Here is a 26,930-nt window from a genome sequence, read left to right as displayed (position 1 = left end):
AAGTAGGCCATCTGGGATGGAAATCTAAATGGGAAAATTTGAGGGGGGGGAAATCTGCTTAAAATAGTACTGCTTAATTTTATAGAGAAAGAGTAACTTAGTACCAGGATGTAGTGAATGTAAGGAACAGGAAGATACCACACAAAGCACCAATTTTAAAATGATCTCTTCACTTTTAATTTCTTAAAAAGCATGTTCACAGCACACTCTAAGAATGCCACACAGCAATGGTTTGCTGCTGTTTGTCAGACAAAAAAAGTTTTAAATGGTTAATGGTTTTAAAAATTGGGGTTCTCTGAAACTTTGGTAAAGCCAATAATCACCAGTCATTTAAATCTTTATTTCAGAGTAGTAAACATTTCAAAAATGTAGTATCTACCCAAAATCACACTTCTCTGAAATGTAATTAAAAGCTATACAACAAAAACAAATATTCTTCTGGAAAGAAAATATTTGGCATTTTAAAATAATATTAAAAGAGAAAGTTTCTAATGGAAAAAGTGTTTAGATTTTTCCTTTTTATCACCAGAGAGAAGATTTGGATCTTTAGTGGTTCTGATCTGACTTGATTAATAGGAGGAATGATTACACTGTGGTTAATGAACTTCAATCCTAACAAAGCCAGTACACTTTTTTTTTTTTTTTATTTTGGCCGGGGCTAGGTTTGAACCCGCCACCTCCGGCATATGGGACCGGCGCCCTACTCCTTGAGCCACAGGCGCCGCCCAAAGCCAGTACACTTTTCCAGTACAATGCTTACTTTTTAAAAGTATTAAAACCTATTAATGAGCCGAAATAGCTCAAATTAGTTAATCTGGTACATATGTGGTTTTATGCATACTTTGATTATTTAATATTTCTAATTGTTATATTCCTCTCAAAAAAATCAACAAATATATGGTTTTAGTGATGTGTCAACTGAATTTTGTTTCATTAACTTCATTAAAATATGTCAAACATGGTTAAGGCTGATATTCTGTCCTTCCAGATAATTTATATTTTCATTATGAATGTAGAACAGTCACATCATGAGTTATATCCTGATCATTTTACCTAAGTGTGGAGAAGTTAAAAGTTAAATGAAAACATTTAGATAGTTCTTATATATTCATCTCTTTTAGAACCCATGATCCCTTTTCTTAAATATGAGTATGACAAAAGTAGAATTCAGTTCATTTTCATTAAAATGAAATGTACCAATAGAAAGTACATTGCTTATGACTATTTCTGTCAGACATTCTGAAACCAAATTTTCATTTGTAACACCCATTAAAGAGAATAAATTTTCCTTTAGAGTCATGACCACAGTCTGAAAAAAAGAATTAATAAGGGCTAATTTTAAGCCAATAAAGTGTCTTGGTAAAGACATAACACAAAACAGGGAGGTGAATAAAGCCAGTATGTTGTAATAAAATCCTCCCTTGTAAACACATCTGTGCTTTCTTCCCACACTTCCCACATTTGGAAATGTTACCTAATTTTTAAAAATCTCATCAAAATATTTTATAGCATGTCATGTAAAATTAGGTCTATTTCAGCCAGATAACCTATGGCTGTTAAAGAATTATATTATTCTGTTCATAAGATGAGAGGTAGTGACATTTTATTCTCTCAATGCTGAGCTAAGAATTCCACACATCTGGCACATGGGTTGCAAGGGGAAAAGAAGCACAGAAGCACCATGGGACACGCCTCCTCTTTTGGTATTTCAAGTCACCCGTCACTTCATTTGCTACTGGCAGCTGACAGTCGCTGTGTGTGCATGGAGGGTGTTGGCGCTAGTCTTCATAGAGCACCGGGGGGCCGCCATCGTCTTTCAGAAATGAAGCCGCTTTCCTTCCATTCTTCTGAACATGATCTTCATTCATTTTCTCCAATGCTTCTATCTACAAAATTCATACATTTGTCAAAGTCCTACTTGAAAGAGACCATACTTTAGATTGAACCAGTAGTTTTACTCTCTTAAAACTAGGTTAATCCAATGGCGCTGGCCATGAAATGGAATCACCGAGTGTGTGCACACATACATTCTCACATGTATGTGTATGTCTTTGATTTGATTATATTACCGTGGTCATTATTTAGTATTTTTTATTAAGCTAATAACTGAAATCACATATGTCTTACTGTGTACTTCATAAAGCTTTATGGGAATAAGAAAAAGGAATCTGATATTCACTCAACAATAGTAACACCTACTTATTGAGCAACTATACTGTACTAGATGCTGAGTGACCATCTTTCTAGCCTTAGGCTCTAGCACAGCTTATCCAAGCTCAAGTCCTACCAGGGAGTTCTGGAACAGACTCAATAATTATCCTCTGCTTTGGCATTAACGTTGGGAATAATTAACTGCTGTTCCACTTTTTAGGTTTTATTCAATTTTAAGGAACTTCTCTAAAGGGAGTTTTTGTTTTTTTTTAAGGTTCAATAGATCTGATTATAATGATTAGTTACTTCTAAGAAAGCTACTTCTAAGTCTCTATATTCCATGAAGGGCAGGGACCATGTGTTGCTACTTTTTGTACCGCCCAGAGTGTGTGTCAGTCAACACCCTCATTTAAAAAACTAAAGGAAATAGGACAACACCAGCAAGATGGTGTTTAATCTTAACCAAACTGTCAAATCCTTGAAAAAGTGTTTTGCTATATGTTTAAGTTTTAAGCCTAGAAAGGACCAAAAACATCTCAAGAAAAGAAAAATCTCAGATTGACTTTGTTTCAGGGGAAGAGAGGATACAATCAGCTTCGGGTTTCCATTACCTCCTCTATCCAGTTCTCCATCACTAGCAGGGTGGAAAACAGATGTATGTTACTTACCTCAGCTAAAAAATCAGCTTCATTATCTGCTGAGATCTGTAGGCCAGAAACAGCATTGAAGAGCTCTCGTTCATTAAGGGCTTCCTTCACTCCCCCTTTCTGGAAAAACTAGTAAACAAAGTCAGTAAGATGTATTAGCAAGGTCCTCTTACACACTAAAAACAGGGAACAATATACTTGTAAGACACCACTGAATTCTTTCCCTCATTTTTTTTTTTTTTCTTTTTGCAGTTTTTTTGGCTGGGGCTGGGTTTGAACCTGCCACCTCCAGCATATGGGATCAGTGCCCTACCCCTTTGAGCCACAGGCACTGCCCTTTCCCTCATTTTTCAACCATCGATTTTCCCACTTCAAGTTTAACTATGCTGAGGTTCTACTTGGTGATCAGCGTCTGACACGTTTTCTGCCTTCTGGATTTAGATCACAAGGGTCACACTGCACCCTTCTGTAGCTACAAAAATGAATGGCATAAATAAAACTGGCATTGCTTTGAATGTGTAGATGCAATACTTTCATTAAATCCCACAAATTAAAGTTTTCAAACAGGTTCAGGGGTGATTTCCTACATGATGTTATTGATCTTTCTATCTTTTAGAAAGATCATTCCTATTTGAATCTACTGCTAACAAATCATTACCCTGAGAAACAGCAAACAGATATAAGCCAGCTCTGTGTTTACTTTCACTTTCCCTAATCTTTTTACTCTTCACAGTGATGGTGGTCAGACACTGCTCCCTTTATAGGTAATAATAATGGTGATAAGCACGCAGGTTTAGTTTTTTGTTTTTTTTTTGAGACAGAGCCTCAAGCTGTCACCCTGGGTAGAGTGCCGTGGCATCACAGCTCACAGCAACCTCCAACTCCTAGGCTTAAGTGATTCTCTTGCCTCAGCCTCCCGAGTAGCTGGGACTACAGGCACCTGCCCCAATGCACAGCTACTTTTTTGGTTGCAGACCTGGGCTGGGTTCAAACCTGCCACCCTAGGTGTATGTGGCCAGTGCCCTTGCCAACTGACCTATGGGCACTACCCTATACAGGTTTACTTTGTAAGCCAGCTGTTCAAGCACTGTGTACATACTAATTGTCTACTTGACTGCTTAAATATTCAAAACACACATTTACCCAAATGTGAAACAGGCATTCAAATTCTTACTGAAAATGAAATCTGAAAAAAATATTTGGACCTGTTATATCCTACAAAAAGACATACTCTATACATGCCTACCTGTGAGACATTCCTACAGTCACGGAACAAAAACTCTAGGCCATGAGGATGGGTTGGTTCTACGGACTGACTGACATCAATCAACCAGACCTGTTTAAATACAGAACATTCAGCAATGTATTTACATTAGGTAACTGACATCAAGTAATCAAATCCGAATTTTAACAAAATGAGCGCCTCACCTTTCCAGCATGCCACAGCATGTTGTACTCGCTGAGGTCAGCGTGGACGAGTGTACATTCATTATATAACTGCTGCATCAACTGTAAGGAGGGAAGGCAAACATTCAGAAAATGAAGTGATACAGCTGGGTGCAGTGGCTCATGCCTGTAATCCTAGTATTCTGAGAGGCCAAGGCAGGTGGATTGCCTGAGCTCACAAGACCAGCCTGACCAAGAGCGAGACCCTGTCTCTAAAAAACAGCCAAGTGTTGTGGTGGGCACCTGTAGTCCCAACTACTTGAGAGGCTGAGGCAAGAGGATCACTTGATGTTGCTGTGAGCTATATGCCAGGGCACTCTACCCAGAGCAACAAAGTGAGACTCTGTCTCAAAAAAGAAAAAAAACTGAATTCTATTCATCTGTGTAATTAAAATGTGTATGTCAACCAATATTATCTAGAACAAAAGCAAAGTTAAAGAACTTACTTCCTCTTTGTACAATCCTGGACTGGGCTTTCTGGTTGGTTGTTAGGTAGTGTGGCAGACACTGAGGCAGGGAGGGGTCACTGTGTGACACTCTTTATTTCTCTGCCCTTGTTACTGAAAACTCGGGAGGCCAAGGATCAGACCTGACTCCCACACCAGTAAGAGAGCAGCTGTGTCTACTGTCACTAACCAGGGCACAGAGGTAGGCCACTTCCCGTCATAAAAGAGCAAATGTCCCATAGAGACCAATCTGGGATATATATGATTCCAGGGTGAAAAGTACTTCCTACCAGATATGGCAGGAAAGAGATATTTTTAATTTTTATTCCTTTTTTAGACACAGGGTATAGTTCTGTCACCCCAGCTACAGTGCAGGGGCCCAATCATAGCTCACTACAGTCTCGAACTCCTGAGTTCAAGTGATCCTCCTGCCTCAGCCTCCCAAGTAGCCAGGACCACAGATGTGTGCCACCATACTTGGCTAGGGAAAGAAAGATATTGTTGTAAATTAAGTGGCATTATATATTTATCCTTGATGGTGACTCCCGATTGTTAACAGTAGAAATCTACATTAATGCATTTATTTGCTATCTCAATAGAATTAAGTAAGAAAGGTTCATCATTAGCTATTTTCCAGCCATTCCACCTCCCAAAAGAAAGCACAAAAATGGACTTGAGTCCCCTTTCATTTTCTTTTCTTTTGGAGACGGAGGCTCATTATGTAGCCCTGGGTAGAGTGCCATGGCGTCTTAGCTCACAGCAACCTCAAACTCTTGGGCTCAAGCGATTTCTTGTCTCAGCCCCCCAAGTAGCTGAAACTACAGGCACCCACCACAACACTTGGCTATTTTTTAGACAGGGTCTCGCTCTTACTCAGGCTGGTCTTGAACTTGTGAGCTCCAGCACTCCACCCACCTCGACCTCCCAGAGTGCTAGGATTATAGGCGTGAGCCACCACCCCTGGCCTTTGATTTCCCTTTCAATGTTTTCCCACCAGCACCAGAGGCAGAGAAAAGCAGATTATCTTTCTAGCTGTATTCTAAAAAATTAATTTGGATTAGTATTTCTATATTCACATCAGCTACTACATGACGAGATAGCTTATGCAGAGACTACATTGGAGGTGGTAGGTTCAAACCCAGCCCCAGCCAAAAAAGAAACTGCAGAAAAGCACATTAAATTTCTCACATTAGGTGTTTAATTAAAATACTACAGAGCAATGATGACAGTATTAGGTGCACTTTCTTAAAACAGAAGGCCCTCAGATGGAATGCAGTTGCTGTTTCAAAGCCTTACTAGTTTCCTCGAGACTCCTGACGTGTGCCTTTACTCTAACTCCTGCACCCCGCTATTTTCCACTTTCACCATCAGTCTTATAACGAGAGCGCGTCCGCTCCCTTTCCCTCCCTCTGAGACATACCACTCAGGAAGGCGTACAAACTAATGAGGCACCACATCTGCTAAATGCAGTCACGCCAAATTTCACTTAATGCAGCTCCCTGAAAAGTACCCATGCTCTATGCCACTAATGCAAAGTTTCTCTTGCTATGTAGGTCTGAAGTTTTCTAAAACTACTGAAGATAACCACATACTAACATAAACAACTCTTCACTGTTAACGTGCTATGTCGCTGCAGCTAGAATGCTGTGGCATCATCACAGTTCACAGCAACTTCAAACTCCTGGGTTGAAGTAATCCTCCTGCCTCAGCCTCCCAGGTAGCTGGGACTACAGGCACCTGCCACAATGCCCAGCTCGTTTTTCTATTTTTAGTAAGGGGGGGGGAAGTAGGGGGGTGATCCTTCGGCTTTGGCCTCCCAGAATGCTAGGATTACAGGGCGGGAGCCACCACATCCTGCCTCAGGTTGACTTTGTTATATAACACCTTGAAATAGCACTATTTAAGGAAATATTTTTAAGGTTTACAGAAAACACATTCAAAAGCCAGTGTGTAAATGCTTTAAAGACACCACTTACATGAAGAGTTTGATAGTAGGCTTCTTTCATTTCTTCACTACTGAGTTTTACTTCTTTTAATTTAGGGGCTGGAACTTGATCATGACCAATGAAAGACATAACTAAAATGTGTTTCTTGAGTAGTACAACAGTTGGACAAGGAATTCCAGCTTTCTGCATTCTACACAGAAAGAAATGATTAAGAATGCAAAGATCAGAAGGAGAATATACGTCATCGATTCAACAAATACCTAACCAGGGCCGCGGGTACTACGTTCTACTCTGAATACATAAGAATAGAAAGACAGTGAGATACACTCTCTGGCTGTGAGGAACCCAGAGACTGGTGGAAACAACAGAGTGCAAGGACATCCACATTGGCAGGGGCAGGGGTGGGAGCTTTGGGAGTGCACAGAACCCAGGAAGCCTTCTTAGAAGAAAAGGTGGGAACAGGAATTAGCCAGATTAAGACAGTGGGAGGAGGGCGGCGCCTGTGGCTCAAAGGAATAAGGCACTGGCCCCATATGTTGTAGGTGGTGGGTTCAAACCCAGCCCCAGCCAAAAACTACAAAAAAATAAATAAATAAAGACAGTGGGAGGAAATATGTTCAAGAGCACAGTCCATTTGGGAAAGGTAAATCAATTGACAGACAAGCTCCATATCACAAAAGGCCTTTGAATTTACACTAAAGACTATGGAAAGCTGCTGAAGAATTTTAAGAAAGACAGGGGGGTAAGATCTTAGGAATATGGAAAAGAGACCAGAGGACAGACAGCAAGGCCTCTTAGGAAATTATTATTCATGAAGTTCCACATCAAAGTATCTTGTAACTAATATCGATGGATAATTACTTTTCAAAACAAACATCTTTAGAAAAGAACATACTAAAATTAAGTTTTACAGTAAGATAATGAGAAGGGTTATTATTAAATTTCTTGATTGATAGAATAAATTCTTTGATAGAAAATAAACTGCTTAGGGTGGCGCCTGTGGCTCAGCGGGTAGGGCGCTGGTCCCACATGCCGGAGGTGGTGGGTTCAAACCCAGCCCCGGCCAAAAAAAAAAAAAAAAGAAAAGAAAATGACAACTCTTTGGGCGGTGCCTGTGGCTCAACGGGGTAGGGCACCAGTCCCATATGCCAGAGGTGGCGGGTTCAAGCCCAGCCCTGGCCAAAAACCACAAAAAAAAAAAAAAAAAAGAAAAGAAAATAAACTGCTTAGAGAATTGAAAAACAAATCTTAAAAAAGCAAAATACACTTGAAACCCATAACAAATTAACTAATTAGGTATACTAAACATCTTTTCAGACAAAAAAGAGAAATCATATTTTCTACTAAACCTAACTGAATGCTGGAAATTTTATTTCTTGAGAAAACAATTTAAAAGATGGCACATCTTAGGCAAAAAATACCTTGGTTTCCCTTAAACTTCACTGATGAAAGAAAAAAGAAAATGGCTTTTTCATCATAAAAGTATGAATTCAGGTGATATGAGTGGCCTTTCATTATTTCTACAAGTGAATTTAAAAGAAAGAATGGAATTTTTTGTCCCAATACGAAAATGTATTTATCTAAGATTATTTCTAGCACAATTATTTTCTTTACCTTGTGAGATTGTGCATTTCTTTTTCTGCCCACATGCGGATGATCTTACGTGGATTTAGTTTACTGAAGCGATCTTTAAACCTGAAATCATCTTTAATATATTTGTCACGGTTCTTAAACTCATTAAGGGTTGTTTTAAATACCTTGATGGCACACTCTGTAGGTATAACTTTACTATCTTCCTTTGTGTCCTCCATGCTAAGTGGAGAAGAAAAATTAAGTCAGTACAAGTTGTCAGCTTACAAGTAAAACAATTTCAAAATAAAGATTCTGTAACACTAAACGAGATTGACTATCTCTAAGAGTGACTAGTCTTGCTTTGGTTTTCCTAAACCTTTAAGTTCTGGATCTTAAAAAAGGTTTCGGTTTGATTTTTTTTTGAGACAGCACCTCAAGCTGTCACCCCGGGTAGAGTGCTGTGGCATCACAGCTCACAGCAACCTCCAACTTCTGGGCTCAAGCGATTCTCCTGCCTCTGCCTCCCAAGCAGCTGGGACTACAGGCGCGGCTATTTTTTGGTTGCAGTCATCATTGTTGTTTGGCGGGGCAGGGCTGGATTAGAACCCACCAGCTCAGGTGTATGTGGCTGGCGGCTTATCAGTTTGAGCTACAGGCGCCGAGCCTTGACTTTTCTTTTTTTTTTTCATTGTTGCAGATTCATTGAGATTTTTCTTTTTTTAATAAAACAATTTCAAATAAATTGTCAACCAGTTTTCTACAATCCACAACATAATGTTTTTACTTAATGACCACGGAATCAAGCTTGAGATACAATGAAGACATACACACTTTAAAATAGGCTACAGTCCACCTAGGGCAAAATTTAGTAAGAACTCTTTTATTCCTACTGGATTTAAATGTGAGTAAAGGGGTCGCTGCCCTTTGAGCCTTCAAGGAGGGGCAGGACAGAATAAAAGTATTAACAGTACACAAACAGGACAGGCCCCTTTTGATCGGGAAGGTCAGGCAAGGCTTTGTGGCACAGGTAGCAACTGAAACAGAACCAGGACAACAGGTAGTAGTTGAACGGTATTCACAAAAGCAGAAGTAGGTAACTGTAGGACGTATCTGAAGAACAAGAACTACACTTAATCCTTGGCTGGACAGAGGGAATGACACAAGTCAGAGACAAAGGGACAAGAAAGAGGCACATCTGTGAAGAGTCTGGACAAATTCGCAAAGGTGGTGGATTGGGTTTCTGGTCATGGCACTCTCAAAAGACACACTTCATGAAGATCCAATGAGATAAGGTCAGGAAGGAAGGGTGTAGGGACAGGCTAGAGGTCTGGGGCCTACTCAGGACACTGAAATAGTCCTGCACTAGTGAGATATTAAAAGGGCTTCAATCTGGCCAGGCACAGTGGCTCTTGCCTGTAATCCTAGCAATCTGGAAGGCTGAGGTGGGAGGATCCATTGCGCTCAGGAGTTCAAGGCCAGCCTAAGCAAAAGCAAGACCCCATCTCCACCAAAAATAGAAAAAGAAAAAGAAATACAAATGGCTAATAAAACACTTGGAAACAATGTAAAACCTTAACTGTAATTAAATACATGCACAACAAAATGCTAAGATACTACTTTTCATCTTGTACTGTGGAAAAAAACATTAAGTTTGATAACACTGAGCATTGGTGGAGATGAGGGAAAGAGGTTCACTGCTGGTGGCAGTATAAATTGGTGAACCATCTCACAGGGCAATTTGGCAATTACTACTGGCATACAGAATGCACATCACCTGCAAATTTGACTAGTTTGAAGAGAAAATTACATTTGCTCTACCATTAAAAGATAAACACACATTCAAGATTCTAGTCTTTGGCATGATTTACAAGAAAAAGTTTTCTGAATTTTTAAATAAATTTTTCAAAAATCAAAGAAATCAAGAAACGTCCTTACTACAAAAGCCAGCTGAGAAACCCAGTGAGCAAAATCAGACACTCCCCACTCAGTGTGGCCTTCTACTTAACAAAAAGGGGGAAAATGCATATTAGTCTTTGCCCCAGCAATTTCTCTGTTAGGAATTTACAATAGCTTAAAGATATTTTGCAAAAGCATACTAAGATATATGTACAACATTCTACACAATGGAATATACTATTTTAAAAACTAAGGTGGCATAAACTAGTAATACAGAATAACATAATAATATATTAATCAAATAACTGAACAAAACTAAGATTCTAAATGTAGAGTATAATCTCCTTTATATGAACATAATGAAGGCCGTATGTGTAAAACAATTTCTAAAAGACTAAAAACTATTTATAGTGGTTACCTCTAAAGAAAAGGTGAGGGCAGGTAATACGAAAGCTACTGTTCTTTTTAACCCTTTCTGTAAAGTTTTAATTTACCACCATGAGTAGCTTTTATTTTAAAATCATCTGAACTATTTTAAAATAGTATTTGTCTGGTTGCAGAGAACCCTTAGGTGGGATTTGGAAAGAGCAAAGAAAGCTTAAAGTAAGGAAAAAGTAAATGTATATGAAGATTAATATATGCCAGGTATTATCAAATATAATGGATTTATCCTCACAAAAACCAGGAGGTGAGGTTCACTTTTTAAATGAGGTTTAGGGCTGGGCATGGTGGCTCATGCCTATAATCCCAATACTCTGGGAGGCAGAGGCAGGTGGATTACCTGAGCTCAGGAGTTCAAGACCAGCCTGAGTAAAAGTGACCCCCCATCTCTACTAAAAATGAAAAAATTAGCCAGGCATTGTGGCAGGTGCTTATAGTCCCAGCTACTGGGGAGGCTGAGGCAAGAGGATTGCTCAAGCTCAAGAGTTTTGAGGTTGCTGTGAGTTATGATGCCACGGAACTCTACCCAGGGTGACAGAGTGAGATTCTGCTTAAAAAAAAAAATTAAAAAATAAAAATAAATAAAATCAATGAGGTTTAGTAACGTGCTCAAGATCACATCATTTGAAAAACGTAAGCTCATATGTTAAGTTATTTTATACTAAAACTCATTTGACCCTTTTTATTTTGGAACTTAAAATTTAATCTGATCTAGGATTATACAAGTGTGTATGCTTATCTAGAAAGAGACTAGTCAAGAAACCAAGTCCTTACACTTAACCAATGATCATTTTAACTCTTTTAAAACACAATAAATGCCTTCTAAACCTTAAAAAAAAATACTACGACAATGTCTGTAATCTATTTTAACATATTGTAAACAATATTAAGGTAAAGGAATAGCTGAGATAGTACGTTACAGGTGGGTACAGTGGTAAGTAACCAAAAGACTTCATGTCCCGAGCTTAAGGACATTCTCTAACAGGCTTCACTTTATAAAATGTTTCTCTTCCCCATGGTGTTCGTTACTAACCTTGTGACAAACATAAGATCTAAAATGACATAAAATCTTTAAATGAAGCTTTCTTACATAATATAAGCATTATTTAAAGCTAGTATTTCTTTTTTTTTTTTTTTTTTTGTAGAGACAGAGTCTCACTTTATGGCCCTCTGTAGAGTGCCGTGGCCTCACACAGCTCACAGCAACCTCCAACTCCTGGGCTTAAGCGATTCTCTTGCCTCAGCCTCCCGAGTAGCTGGGACTACAGGCACCCGCCACAACGCCCGGCTAAAAGCTAGTATTTCTTAAAGTAAGGATCAGAGTTAAAATGATTCCTTAAAGTAAGGGATCAGAATAAATGTGAGCATGTCCTCCTCAACTTAGTACCAAAGGGCTCCATATGTAAAGACCATGGTTTTGGGGTCAAACCTAGGTTCAAATTTTGCACTACTACTTACACCAGCCTGTATGATCTACTATGATTGCAACAGTGTAAAAAATAATATGTGCATTGAAAAAAAAGACAAGACAAATTTACCTAAAATAATCAATGTTTATCTCTAACTAGCGGTTTTAGGATTATGTTTTTCTTTTTACATCTCTATATTGTCTAGACTTTCTACAGTTAACACTTAAAATTACTCTGCTTACATGCAACATTATCTTTGCGGAGAAAGAATAGTATTGTATTGTGTTCATTTACCTCCCTCCATATGCATGAAAGACAACAGATTCCTTTCCTGTGCTAACACAGCCTGTGATTGTCTCCAACATTCCAGAGTTGACCATTTTATACATAAGTAAACGTGTCTTAGGATCAACTGCTTTTTCCTGAAAAAGATAAAGCACTATAAGTGAAAATAACTATTAATCATAAAACATTTTCTAAGCCATTTCTAATATGTAATATTCAAAAGAAATATTTACTTTTTTTTCTTTTTGAGACAGAGTCTCGCTATGTTGCCCTGGGTAGAGTACCATGGCATCATAGCTCATAGCAACCTCCAAATCTTGGGCTCAAGCGATTCTCTTGCCTCAGCCTCCCAAGTAGCTGGGACTACAGGTGCCCACCACAACGCCTGGCTATTTTTAGAGACGAGGATCTCACTCTTGCTCAGGCTGGTCTTGAACTCCTGAGCTCAAGCAATCTACCCACCTCAGCCTCCCAAAGTGCTAGGATTACAGGTGTGAGTTACTGCACTTAGCTCCAAATATTTACTTTTTTTAAGATACAAGCTTTCACTGCGTTGCCCAGGCTAGCCTCAACTCCTAGGCTCAAGTGATCCTCCTACCTCAGACTCCCAAGAGCTGATACTACAAGCTACCTCACCCAGCTTTAAAATAACTATTTTTTAGCATTTATTATTTAATTTACCTGGATGTATATAAAATAGGTTCTTAAAGGAGTGCTGTCAAGATACAATTCATACCTATAACACTAAGTCAGATACCCCCTTAAATATACTCAATTACATGTCAATTTATAAAAGACAGTCAAAATCTAATTTTACACCCCAAGTTTAAATAACTCTTCTAGTGTTATTATTTTTCTAAATGTTTAATAAATCAGCTTATTCTCAAGATATTAGACACGATCTTCCTTAATATAAAACATTATGACCTATAAAGTTATGTCAGTAGTGTAATAGGAAACTATTTTTTTTTAATCTGGGAATATTCAGCTGCAACATAATGATACAGTCCAATTAATTATGACCACTAAATTTTGAATAAGTGAGTAACAATCCACACATTAAATCTTTTTTTTTTTTTTTTTTGGCTGGGGCTGGGTTTGAACCCACCACCTCCGGCATATGGGACTGGCGCCCTACTCCCTGAACCACAGGCACCGCCCCACACATTAAATCTTAAAAGCCAAATTGTAAACTCACTTGGATTTACATCTTTGATTTGAAAAGCTAATCTCATGAAAAAGTATCAAACATGCAGTTTTGTTTTGTCCCCAACCATAAAGTTTCCTAATATGAATCTTTCCATTAAAGAAGAAAAAAATATGAATCCTTACCGCAGTAGAATGTTCCTTTTTCTCATGAAGGCGGGCACTTCGACGTTCTTCTGAGTAGGCATGTTGTTTTAAAGCATTGAAAACATGGTTTGATAGTTTTAAATCCATTCCAATTCCATCTCCTACCTGAAACCCAGGAGCAAACTGCCAAAAAGAAGAATTAGCATCTAAATACTTTAAAATAGGGACTATAAAACAAAAACAATCAATCTACAAGGTTATTCTTTTTTTTTTTTTGAGACGGAGCCTCAAGCTGTCGCCCTGGGAAGAGTGCCGTGACATCACAGCTCACAGCAACCTCCAACTCGTGGGCTCAAGCGATTCTCCTGCCTCTGCCTCCCAAGTAGCTGGGACTACAGGCATCTGCCACAATGCCTGGCTATTTTTTTTTTTTTTTTGGTTGCAGCTGTCATTGTTGTTTGGCAGGCCCAGGCTGGATTTGAACCCACCAGCTTAGGTGTACGTGGCTTATGCCTTAGCCGCTTGAGCCACAGGCGCCGAGCCTACAAGGTTATTCTTAACTTAGAACCGGTTTCTTACTCAACAGGTGATCATACTACAAAAGCAGAATCCACAGGTACTACAGAGAAAAAAATAACTCACTAACAGAAAGAGGAGCAATACTACTTAAGAAATTATAACCCAGGTGGTGACCATAGCTCAGTGGGTAGGGCTCTGGCCACATACACCGAGGCTGGCAGGTTCAAACCCAGGCCGGGCCAGCTAAAACAATATGAGACTCTGTCTTTTAAAAAAAAAAAAAAAAATTGTAACCCACAGGAAGGTATTTATTCTACATGTATAACACAGGATGTCCATAAAGTTCATGTGCAATTTAAAATAGTTTAACATGGGGGTGGCGCCTGTGGCTCAGTCGGTAAGGCGCCGGCCCCATATACCGAGGGTGGCGGGTTCAAACCCGGCCCCGGCCAAACTGCAACCAAAAAATAGCCGGGCGTTGTGGCGGGTGCCTGTAGTCCCAGCCACTCGGGAGGCTGAGGCAAGAGAATCGCTTAGGCCCAGGAGTTGGAGGTTGCTGTGAGCTGGGTGAGGCCACGGCACTCTACCGAGGGCCATAAAGTGAGACTCTGTCTCTACAAAAAAAAAAAAAAAAAAATAGTTTAACATGGTAAATTGCACACAAACTTTATGGACACCCTGTATATCTAATCACACCTAAAATAAAGGTCTTTCAGCTATGTAAAGTGCATATGCTTTGTACCTTGCCTTTATATTAGCCAAAGGACACAATACTCTATTGCAAAGGCTGAACCAAACCTTAGCAAAGAAATAAAATTTCGTAATTATTTTTGAGGAGTGGGTTAGTATACTGAATTATCCCCACCCACACCATGACAATTGCGTTCTAGAACTGTACAGCCCAAATGGGCTGCAGGCCAAATAGTCACTGGCCACATGCATATATTTAAATTTAATTAAAATTAAATTTAAAATTCAGTTCAATTGCATCACCCAAGTTTCAAGTGCTCGATAGCAAATGTGGTTGGCTACTCTACTGGATAGCACAGATATAGAACATTTCCACTATTATATGAACTGGACAGCACTGTTCTAGAGTCAGATCTGGAATATTCCTAGAAATGATATGTTTACTTAACAAAAACTTGTCCTAGTCTAAATGTTTGATATTAACCACAATATTTATGAAAAAGTCAGAATAATTTTTTTTTTTTTTTTGAGACAGTCTCATTATGTCGCCCTGGGTAGAGTGCCATGGCGTCACAGCTCACAGCAACCTCTAACTCTTAGGCTTAAGCGATTCTCTTGCCTCATCCTTCCAAGCAGCGGCACTACACGTGCCCACCACAATGCCCAACTATTTTTTGGCTGTAGTTGTCATTGTTGTTTGGCAGGCCTGGGCTGGGTTCGAACCCACCAGCTCCTGTGTATGTGGCTGCCGCCCTAGCCACCAAGCTACAGACACTGAGCCAAGAGTCAGAATATTTTTTAAATGATATGTTATTTCTGACTGTGCAGGGGTAGTTCAGGCATAAGAAAAAAATCAAGAAACATAAAAGGGCTTCTATAGTAAAAAGTATTTCTCGTTCCCATTCCTATCCCCCAATCACTACTATTATCTATTTCTTAGCCACTATTATCTGTTTTTTAGAAAGAGATGCTATTTTGTGGAAAATAATACACTTTAGAATGAATGTTACTTTCATAATAACTATTATATTTCTTGATTTTAGAATCATGTAAATCAAATTAGTTTTTTCAACACTGCTGTGGAATTTTATTCTGAGGTAATTTATATTTTCATTACTGGCTAAATTTTCATGACATTGCTATATTGTTATCTAAAACATCTTCCGAAAGGAAGAAAAATATTTTGGGAAATTTAAGACATTCTGTTTATTAGAATCCTATTTATTTAGGATTTTTTTTAGGGCGGCGCCTGTGGCTCAGTCGGTAAGGTGCCAGCCCCATATACCAAGGATGGCGGGTTCAAACCCAGCCCCAGCTGAACTGCAACCAAAAAATAGCCGGGCGTTGTGGCGGGCACCTGTAGTCCCAGCTACTCGGGAGGCTGAGGCAAGAGAATCGCTTAAGCCCAGGAGTTGGAGCTGTGTGATGCCATGGCACTCTACCAAAGGCCATAAAGTGAGACTCTGTCTCTACGAAAAAAAAAAAAAGAATCCTGTTTTTAAAACTTATGCAAACAAAAGTCTCAATTCAAAGATAGACACTTTCTGTAACTTACATTTTCCATTCTTGCTGTATTCTTTCTCCCACATACTACTTCATCATGTTTGGTGGTGATGTCTTTTCCTTTTCCAATAAAACCTTTTTTGGGAGTGGGAACTGGTTTTGCTAAAGGCAATTAAGACAAGCCAAGTATATAAAAATAGCAAAGACTAAATTGCTGCATTCAACGTTGTCTAAAAAGACATCTGAATCTAAGAGTACATTACCAAATAAGATTCAAAGGAAAATAAAAAACTAAAAAGGTTCACCGGAAAACATAGTTTTCCTGTGCCGCATCCTACCCCCCTGGAAAATGAATGCACGGATACCTGGTCGGTAGGGATCATCACGAGTATCCTGCCAGTCGACCTCATCTTCAGAGCTATCGCTGTCTTCATAAGGATGCACTTTTCGATAATTTTCAAAGGAAATGGAAACTTAAAAGGCAAAAACAGTTGAAGATTTAGGAACACATTACAAGCATTTTCTACTATTCAATGGAGTTGTCACAATAAGGTTTGAGTACCTTTGCTATCTCCATTGAATTTTTTTTCTTCACGCCTAAGCTGTGCATCATATTCTCTGTCAAATTCCATCTGCAGCATCTGAGCCAGCATTAGGTCGCTGGAAGTGTCAATGTTTTCTCCAGTAATAAATGGTCCTTCAGCAACACTATTCAAAATAAGGCAATAATATAAACTAATATATAAACTAATATAATGTACTTATGTAAACAGAGGCTACCAATTAGGAGAGAAGGATCCACCTTTTCGGTGTTAAAATTGTACTGAACAATGGGAAAGAACTCTACCAAACCATCTACTTTCTCTTGCCCAGCCAGCCTCAAGATCAATGGCATGCACTTGTAAAGAGCATCAAGGAGGATTAAGAAAGCTAGGAGAAAAAACTAAAAGGTCTATAATAAAATCCAAACTGAAATCCAGAATTTATTTGTTCTGTGTTCTAATCGAAGGAGAGATAAATATTTATGAAAAGATAAACTACAACACTTGAGGTCAAAACTGTACCTTATCTAGTTCAACTGTTGCATTAATACGAATAACTAAATCCCAGAGAAACAGCGGGTTGTCCAAGATAATGAAAACCAATCACAAAATTCAAATATCGGTAGACTCCTGGTATGGTGCTCTTTCTACTGTACTATTTTTCTTTTTTAGAGATAGGATCTCACTCTGTTACCCAGGCTGTGGTTCTGTGGCCTGACCATAGCTCCCTGCAGCCTTAAAATCCTAGGCTCCAGCGATCCTCCTCTCTCAGCTTCCTGTACATGCCCAGCTAATTTTTAAATTTTTCGTCAAGATAGGGTCTCATTATGTTGCCCGGGGTGGTGCTGAACTCCTGGCTTCAAGTGATCCTCCTGCCTCAGCTTCCCAAAGGGCTGGGATTACAGCAGTGAGCACTGCTTTTCTAAATGTATTTCTTACTCAGTTATCATGACAATCACACATCAAATCCTAGAACTTTGCTATAATCAGCTGCTAGATAAAATAGAAACTTTGTGAATTTTACTTACACAACTTCAGGAAAAACAGCAGCTTCTTCTTCTAACTGCAATTCCTTGGCCAACTGTTCACTCATTACATCAGCCAAAGAACAAGATATTGTATTTTGAGGAGTAGCCCATGGACACTACATATTAAAAAAAAAAGGTTCAATTCATAATAGTGAAATAAAGTACCTTCCAACTTGCAAATAAGGTTACCTTTTAAGAATTAAAACTATATAGTTAAAAACCCAAAACGAATGATTAGCTATTTGTAGGAATCATCTCAAAAGTAAAAATACCTCCCAGGTCAAATTTAGTCCAGGATAAAACAGCCAAAAGCACTGTCTAGGGTGGATTGTTAGGTATGTCCTTACAACCGCAGGGAAGCACTGGGCTACTACTGCATCCCCTTACTGAGTCAACAAGCTCATATAACTCTTCTTGTTCTAATTCCTTGCTCACCAAGCTACCTTCTGCTTATAATTTGGCTTCCCACATAGATTTTCTTTTAGAAGTCAGCACAATTGGCGGTGCCTGTGGCTCAGTGAGCAGGGCGCTGGCCCCATATACTGAGGGTGGCGGGTTCAAACCCGGCCCCGGCCAAACTGCAACCAAAAAATAGCCGGGCGTTGTGGCGGGCGCCTGTAGTCCCAGCTACTCGGGAGGCTGAGGCAGGAGAATCGCCTAAGCCCAGGAGTTGGAGGTTGCTGTGAGCTGTGTGAGGCCACGGCACTCTACTGAGGGCCATAAAGTGAGACTCTGTCTCTACAAAAAAAAAGAAGTCAGCACAATTAAAAGCCCACTGAGAAGTTATACCCCATTCTAATTTAAGCATTAAATCTTAAGTGTACAAAGTATGTCAGCTCCTCTCAAGACATCTTAGGATACGCTAAAAAAATAAAATAAAATGAAAATTCTATTTTAAACGTTAGAAGCTGATAAACAGACTCATTTGCCCACTCAGGAAAAATATTTAAAAAATACTAATACAAATACAGCCAAGTAATATTCACTGAGATTCTGCTAGCTTTCCCCAATGGCATCACTGCCTCAGCCTTCTTTAAATAGAAACTATCAGTTTACTTCACAATTCATAATTTTGAGGGGGAAAGCCGCTTTACTTAGCAGCAACGAATTACCTTTTCTAGTCCGGTGACTAAGACCATTAATATTGAATAAGAGGCTTATCTCTTAAACTTGCCCATCTCTCTACATCCCTCTTCCATGATTCTAAGCCAAGATTTTGAGGTTGCTGTGAGCCATGATGACGCCGCAGCACTCCACCTAAATGCAGATTTGATTGGTTTTATTTTTTATTTATTTATGTATTTATTTTTTAGAGACAGAGTCTCATTTTATCGCCCTCAGTAGAGCGCTGTGCTGTCACAGCTCACAGCGACCTCCAACTCCTGGGCTCAGGCGATTCTCTTTCCTCAGCCTCCTAAGTAGCTGGGACTACAGGTGCCCGCCATAACGCCGGGCTATTTTTTTGTTGCAATTTGGCCAGAGGCTGGATTTGAATCCGCCACCCTCCGTATATGGGGTCAGCGCCCTACTCGCTGAGCCACAGCCGCCGCCCTTGATTGGTTTGGTTTTAAAAGAAGGTGACCCAAACTGTTTCCCTGCCATTCAATAAAGTCCAAATTCATTCCTTAACTTATCCTCTAATTGAGGATACTGCAGATGATGCTATCTGTTTTAGCCACCAGGTTATTTAATCGATTTTAGCCAGGTTAGGCTCTCCAGCTAGTCTAAGGTAAGGGCCTGTCGGTTTGACTGGACAGAGTGGGCAAGTGACCTTTGTTCAGGTTCCACAGCACTGACACATTCAGGAATTTATTGGCTCACAATGTCTGGATGGAACAACTAAGAGTGATAAATGATAACTCTATTCATGCCTGAATGAATCAGAATCAAGTTTTATCTAGCCTCCCCAGAGATTAAGGAGATGCACCTGGCCCCTAGCACACATCAACAATAGCCTATTGCAGAACTGTCCCAGCCTTACGTTAAGGGCAGGCCTGGAGAAAACAAGGAGGCTTCCTGAAGATCTGGGGTGACTTTAATTCACCCAGAGTTTATCAGCAATTGAACTCTCCTGGGGAGGATTTGAAGGTGTGGAATCTTGAAGCTCTGTAATCTGGAGAACATGGCTAATCTTTGGCCACAGGACTCTGCTGACTTCCTTCTGTACCCACTAGGTAGAAAATACAATGCCTTTTAAGCCTAGAAATGCTTCATCTGATCACTTTCAAAGTCCAAGTACAGATTCCAAAAGGCTATATGCTTTGACTCAGAATTCTCAATTGAATTAGGCCATGACTTACAGCCACCTAACAGATAACATTTGAATTTTGCTATATTTAAGTCATTTGGGAAGTATACATACTTACGTAGATTATTTAAGTCACACAACAACTAAGTAGTTGAGATGTCTTCCCCATTTTATATTTTTTGTTTCTACTTATTTATTTTTTAGCCAGAATCTTACTCTGTTGCCCCAGGCTAGAGTGCCAAGGCATCAGCCTAGCTCACAGCAACCTCAAACTCATGGGCTCAAGCGATCCTCCTGCCTCAGCCTCCTGATAAAGCTGGGACTACCACCTTGTCAGGCTAATTTTTCTATTTTTAGTAGAGACAGGGACTTGCTCTTGCTTAGGACGGTCTTCAAATCCTGAGCTTAAGCAATCCTCCCACCTCCCAAAGTGCTAGGATTAGAGGTGTGAGCCACCATGCCTGGCCACATCCCCATTTTATAGATTTAAAATGTAAAACACACAAAGCTTTTTGGTTTTGTTTTGTTTTTAATTCAAGAAAACAGTGTAGCCACGAGTGCTAACATCTGAGCAAAGGTCACTGGACTGGAGGCTACACTCTTAGCATTTTGCTATATTTTCTGTTAAACTTGATCCCAACTTTGTTATACTAATCACATCACTTGGGCACGTAAGAAACAAGCTGTCCTACTGCTGCAATATAAAATTCAAATTCTTCAGTAAGGACTGTCCTTTACAACCTACTCTGATTAATCCTTCTGTCTCTACTGTCATCTGTCCTACTCTCTAGAAACATTAATCACACATCAAATACTCCCAATACTTTCAACCCTCCACATCCTCACAAATTCTTTTCTCGCAATAGTTTTTCTCCCTTTTCTATTCGCATTAGTATTAAACATTTGTTGCAATAAACCAATATTGATATTATTTTTGAGACAGAGTCTCATTTTGTCACCCTCCGTAGAGTGCCGTGGTATCATAGCGCACAGCAACCTCAAACTCTTAGGCTCAAGTGATCCTCTTGCCTCAGCCTCCCAAGTAACTGGGACTACAGGTGCCCACCACAATGCCGGGCTATTTTTAGAGCCGGGTTCTCACTCTCTCCTTCTGGCTCAGGCTGGTCCCGAACTCCTGAGCTCAGGTGACCCACCCACCTCGGCCTCCTAGAGTGCTAGGATTATAGGCCTGAGCCACCATGCCTGGCCCCACATTATTAACTTTAACTAAAGTCCATACTCTATTTTTAACTCTTTAGTTTTCTCCTAATGTCCTCTTTCTGTTCCCAGATTCCATCCAGGACACCACATGACATTTGTCACGTCTCCGTAGGCTCCTCTTGGCTGTGTTTCTCACAATTTCCTTGTTGTTGATGACTTTGACAATTTTAAGGATTGCCTCTAATCCATTTTTTTTTTTTTTAAGAGACAGAGTCTCACTCTGTCACCCTTGGTAGAGTGCCATGGTCTCACAGCTCATGGCAATTCTCTCGCCTCAGCCTCCTGAGTAGCTGGGACTACAGGCACCTGCCACAACACCTGACTACTTTTTGTTGCAGTTTGGCCGGGTCTGGGTTTGAAACTGCCACCCTTGGTAAATGGGGCCGGCGCCCCACTGACTGAGCCACAGGCGCAGCCCCATTTTTTTTTTTTTTACAGCTTTCCAGCACAGCTACAGATATGCTTACTTTTGCCTACATAGTATGCCAATCCTCCCGTCCTGGAATATGCTCTACAGTTCAGCATTTTGTAACTGGCACCCTGGTACCAGTTGCGAGAGCAAGTCCCAAGACTGCTTTAGAGAATCTTGTAAAGTCAAAATTTTCATAATAATAACATCAAGACATTACTTTTTTACTCTCAGTCTCCCAAAAGTGTGGAGTTTTCAGAGTCTGCATCCAATGTGATAACATCATCACTCTGATGGGATGTGTGCTGGGTATTCTTGTTTTTTAAAATCTTCTATGGTAGTTGGTTTGGAATATAAATGTACATTTTTAGAGATTAAGTTATTTTGTTCTCAGTATTGCTACTGTGCTCTTATTATACACCTTCAATTATACTTTCCATAATCTACGTACCTGAGGATGGATTTTCTTCATATACTTCAACCAAAACATACCATGAAAGAAAAAAAAAGATCAGAGAGTCCAGCTATCTCTCCTCTACCTCTGTGAATTGATGGGGTGGAGGGAAGAATCCAGCTATCTTCTTTTTTTTTTTATTGTTGGGGATTCATTGAGGGTACAATAAGCCAGGTTACATTGATTGCAATTGTTAGGCAAAGTCCCTCTTGCAATCATGTCTTGCCCCCATAAAGTGTGGCACACACCAAGGCCCCACTCCAGCTATCTTCTTTTAAGTCAGGCATTAAAGATATTTGCAAAAATATAAAACAACATTATTTTCTTCACTAATTTTTTATGGTTTAGAAAAATTTTTTATTTCAGATTGAAAATGGTTCATTTAAATATAAAAATGTTATTTATATTAACACATGACTTTTAAATGACTTAAAAATTTTTAATTTCTAAGTTTTAATTTCTAATATAGTAATTATCAATAGATATAACCAATGTAAACTAAAGTTCTTTGGGGTCCTCAATGATTTTTAAGAGTACAAAAATGTCTTGACTAAAAAGTATTCACAAGGGCTGGGTGCAGTGGCTCACGCCTATAATCCCAGCACTCTGGGAGGTCAAGGCCAGCGGATCTCCTGAGCTTAGGAGTTTGAGACCAGCCTGAGCTAGAGTAAGACCCTCCTCTAAAAATAGCTGGGCATATGGCCAGTGCCTGTAATCCCAGCTAATTTTTTAACAAGGGTGAAAAAGTGAGACTCCGTCTCTATCTCTCACACACACACACACACCAAAAAGTATTCACAATCTTTTTCTTTTTCAAGACCCTCCTCAATCTCCATATAGGTTTTGTTTTGTTTTGCAGGTTTTGGCCACGGCTGGATTTGAACCCACCACCTCTGGCATATGGGGCCATGCCCTACTCCTTTGAGCCACAGGTGCCACCCCTCCATATAAGTTTTGTAATCACTTTGGTCTTCCACAAGATTAGAGAAGGATTAAGTATAGTACTCCCAGCCTCTTTCTAATTATTTTGCCTGTCAAAACACTGTTCATCCAATGCAGCATCAATAAACTCAAGGAGCTTTTTTTTGTTTGTTTTGAGACAGAGTCTCACCTGGTCACCCTTGGTAGACTGCTATGGAGTCTTAGCTCACAGCAACCTCAAACTCTTGGGCTCAAGTGATCCTCTTGCCTCAGCCTCCCAAATAACTGGAACTACAGGCGCCCGCCACAACACCCAGCTGTTTTTAGAGACAGGAGTGGAGGGTTGGGAGGGTCTCACTCTGGCTCAGGCTGGTCTCGAACCAGTGAGCTCAGACCATCCACCTGCCTTGGCCTCCTAAGTGCTGGGATTACAGGCCTGAGCTGAGCCTGGCCCTCAGGGAGCATCTTTTTTTTTTTTTTTTTGGAGAGACAGAGTCTCACTTTATCACCCTCGGTAGAGTGCCATGACGTCACAGGACTCACAGCAACCTCCAGCTCTTGGGCTTAGGTGATTCTCTTCCCTCAGCCTCCCAAGTAGCTAGGACTACAGGTGCCTGCCACAACACCCGGCTATTTTTTTGTTGTTGTTGCAGTTTGGCCGGGGCTGGTTTTGAACCCACCACCCTCGGTATATGGGGCTGACGCCCTACCCACTGAGCCACAGGCACAGCCCCGAGCATCTTTTTGTTTAATGATAAAAATGGAATTTGGGACTCGGTGCCTATAGCTCAGCAGCTAGGGTGCCAGCCACATACGCCAGAGCTGGCAGGTTCGAACCCAGCCCCCCTGGGGTTGCCAAACAAGGACAACTACAACCAAAAACAAAACAAAACAAAACACAGCTGGGTGTTGTGGTAGGTGCCTGTAGTCCTAGCTACTTGGGAGGCTAAGGCAAGAGAATTGCTTAATCTCCAATGAGTTGGAGGTTGCTGTGAGCTGTAACGTCACAGCACTCTACCGAGGGTGACGTAGTGAGACTGTCTCAAAAAAAAAAAAAAAAAATGGAATCCTGTAGTTCTGATGATGTACACTTAACAATAGAATTAACTAATGTACAATTACTTAAGAATGACTGATAGAACATTTTATTATGAAATTCGTCTTTTAAAAATTATTTTGTGGAGATGGGCTCTTGCCATTGTGTTGAGGCTGGTACTGAACTCCTAAACTCAAATGATCCTCCTGTTAACTAAAGCTCATCCCTTGCCCTATACTCGGTACTTGCCCTCCAGGCCACATCAGAAGGAGGACAAGTAGTTCAAGAATACATCAGAAGGAGAAAAAGTGGTTTGAGAAGAAGAAAAGAGGAGTTTATTAATTTGCTGGCAAATGAAGAGGTGGAGGCCCCAGATTAAATTGTCCAGTACCTAAGCAGAACAGAGCTTTTAAAGGGAAGGCTATATAGGTTTTAGGTTATTGTCTTGACTACAGTTAACAATTCTAATCCTTCCTCCCAGAACCTCCTAGCCTAGCCTTCCACCAGCTGAACAAAAAAGCAAAAGACATTCCTCTGCCCCTCCCCACGACTGGCCTGAGGCAGGGACACAAGCTTTAGTTCCCAAAAAGAGTGGGGGAAGTTTTAAAGAGACAGAAAATGTTTCTGGTATTGTTTTCGGGCCATTCCCTCTGTCACACTTCAATCTCCGCCTCCCAAAGAGCTGGGAATACAGGTGTGAGCCACCACACCTAGCCTATTGTTGCCAGCGAAATTTGTTCTGAGGTAAGAGGATGTATTCTGAGCAGTTTGTCTCTTCTGACATTTTTACCAGCTACTGTTGATACTTAACTGGAAGAATTAAACTCGTAGGGAAAATATTTACTAATCTCTGTCTACTGATTTGTCCTTCTGATCTTGACCCTGTAAGCAAAGCCTTAAAAAGTGCAGGAAATAATGTGTAGATGTGACCTCATTTGCTAAGGGAATATCTTAGATCTTCTAACAGTCGTATGAGAACTTTCACAAAAATTAACTTTCCTTTACTTGTTTTCTGTTAAGACCTAACCTAAAGACCCAGTAATTATTTACTCTTTTTTTCTGTTAAGACCAACCCTAAAGACCCAGTAAGATTAACAAGTGACCCTTTAAATGGAACAAATATTTTGTCTTAGCAGGAAAGAACGATTATGAAGTTAAAAAGCTGGATTTCTTCACAACCTTAATTGGTGACACACAAAATGCCAATGGAAGCACTCTAAAGCACACCTCCAATAAAGTGGCAGAAAAGTCATTTCATCCTTAAAGAAAGTATCATGATCTGAAACATACGTTTTTAGTTTGCCATTCTAAGAAAAAGTTTAAACATAAAAGCCCAAGCAGCTCATGAAAATTTGTAACCGTTTTACAGCCTGTAGTGTACACTTGGGTATTAGTGTCGAGGGAGAGGTGCGCTGGGGTTTATGTTTTACCTAAGACAAGAAATTACTGAACTGGGATAAGCACACTTGTCAAATTAAGGACACGCCTTCCTAAACCAACTTTCTGTCTGGCTTTCCGTGTGTTCGGCTGACTCATTCAGCCCGTGAAAAACAAGACCGTGCTTGTTTCCCCAAATGTCAGCGTCTGTAAGCCAGTCCTGCTCAAACACAGAGAAAGCCCTAACCACGCAGGTGGCTTTGGGGATCCGCGGCCGCCCTCCGCGCCTTTCCCCCGCTCTCCCGGCGCCCACCCGGGCACCGCACGGCCAGTGCCCCCTTGCCGCGGAGCCGGGATCCCGCCCCAGAACTGCTCGAGTCGCCTACGAAGCCGCCCTCCCCCAGCCTTCCGAGAGAACGAGCACAGGTGACCAGGGCAGGTACGCCACCCCCCACCGGCCACTCACCTTGCTGGGTCCCCAGGCCGCTGCCGGCCCCGGCTCAGGCGATGCCACTCCGACCAGATCCATTGGGGGAAGAAGATCGCGATAAGAACAGAGGAGAGAGGTGACAGGACCGGAAGGAGGCTCTGCCGAGGAGGCAGACGGGGCAGCGGCTACCGGCTACTGGTGCCGGAGCTGAGGTGACAGATGGCGGCGGCGGCGGCGGCGGCGGCCGCGTCCGGAACTAGCCCTCTCCTCTTCCGCCCTCACCTCGGGGATACTCATTTCCGATTGGCCGTGCACCTCTGGCTCCTCCTTAACGCACCTTTCCCCGCCCCCTCCGGGAGGGCCATTTCCGGCCGCTGCCCCCAGGCTCGGGTAGCAAAGTCCAGCAGGCGGTGGTTGTGGGTCGTGTGTGGTCTCTGTTGCCGGTGCTGGCAGGGCAGGGCCTGGGTGTGGCTTCCTCTGTCTGGCCCAGATTCTGTCCTCTCCCCGCACTGCCTTCCTCCCTGGCAGCTCGAGATAGCCCCTGCATCTAGATTAGACTGCGTGCCCTGTAAATAAACAGACCAGCCGGGCTCTCTGCGTCCATTCATTATTTCCCGGCGTAATTCTAAACCTTGAAGGTTTGGGAGACGGAAACGGCAGATTTAGAGAGGAGAAAGACGTTGAAGCGGACGGTCGGATTCAAGTCCCCGGAGGTGGGGCGTGGAATGCGAAAATTTGTAAGATGCGTTATGTAACATTGATTCCTGTCTTCATAGGACTGCATCATAAAGGTTTTGATTCCTTATTTTGAACAGAGATTCTCATAAAGTGACTGAATAAAAGATAACCAAGCACTACATTTCACTTACTATTTATCCATGTACTGTTCAAAATAATTAACTCTTTAGTTCTCAAAATAATCCGGGAAGGGGTAAATTCTGTCATTACCTCTGTTTTACTGATAATGAAACTGAGGTGGAGAGGTAAAGTAACCTGTTTGAGGTAATACAGTTAATTAGC

The 26,930-nt window shown here is 40.8% G+C and overlaps 2 protein-coding genes across 2 annotated transcripts in view; both read right to left on the bottom strand.

Annotated features, from left to right (window-relative positions):
- The window catches only part of RMC1 (regulator of MON1-CCZ1), a 63,593-nt gene extending 37,451 nt beyond the window's left edge, over window positions 1-26,142 (bottom strand). Inside the window, exon 1 of the mRNA XM_053571679.1 lies at window positions 26,128-26,142. The gene's annotated coding sequence lies outside the window, so the exon portion shown is untranslated. The remainder of the gene's footprint in view (window positions 1-26,127) is intronic.
- RIOK3 (RIO kinase 3) lies at window positions 154-26,605 on the bottom strand. The gene is made up of 13 exons (XM_053571682.1): window positions 25,947-26,605; window positions 17,815-17,930; window positions 16,807-16,952; window positions 16,610-16,717; window positions 16,297-16,406; window positions 13,572-13,715; window positions 12,249-12,376; window positions 8,251-8,448; window positions 6,667-6,826; window positions 4,227-4,307; window positions 4,045-4,134; window positions 2,820-2,927; window positions 154-1,886 (listed from the first exon to the last, which is right to left on the bottom strand). The coding sequence occupies exons 1-13, from the start codon at window positions 26,007-26,009 to the stop codon at window positions 1,779-1,781; spliced, it is 1,560 nt and encodes a 519-aa protein (XP_053427657.1). The 5' UTR covers window positions 26,010-26,605; the 3' UTR covers window positions 154-1,778.
- Between the last annotated feature and the right edge of the window lie 325 nt (window positions 26,606-26,930).

The sequence above is a fragment of the Nycticebus coucang genome, chromosome 19 (genome assembly GCF_027406575.1).
Source record: "Nycticebus coucang isolate mNycCou1 chromosome 19, mNycCou1.pri, whole genome shotgun sequence".
In the NCBI taxonomy this organism is placed as follows: Eukaryota; Metazoa; Chordata; class Mammalia; order Primates; family Lorisidae; genus Nycticebus; species Nycticebus coucang.
This window is presented reverse-complemented; position numbering and strand designations above follow the sequence as displayed.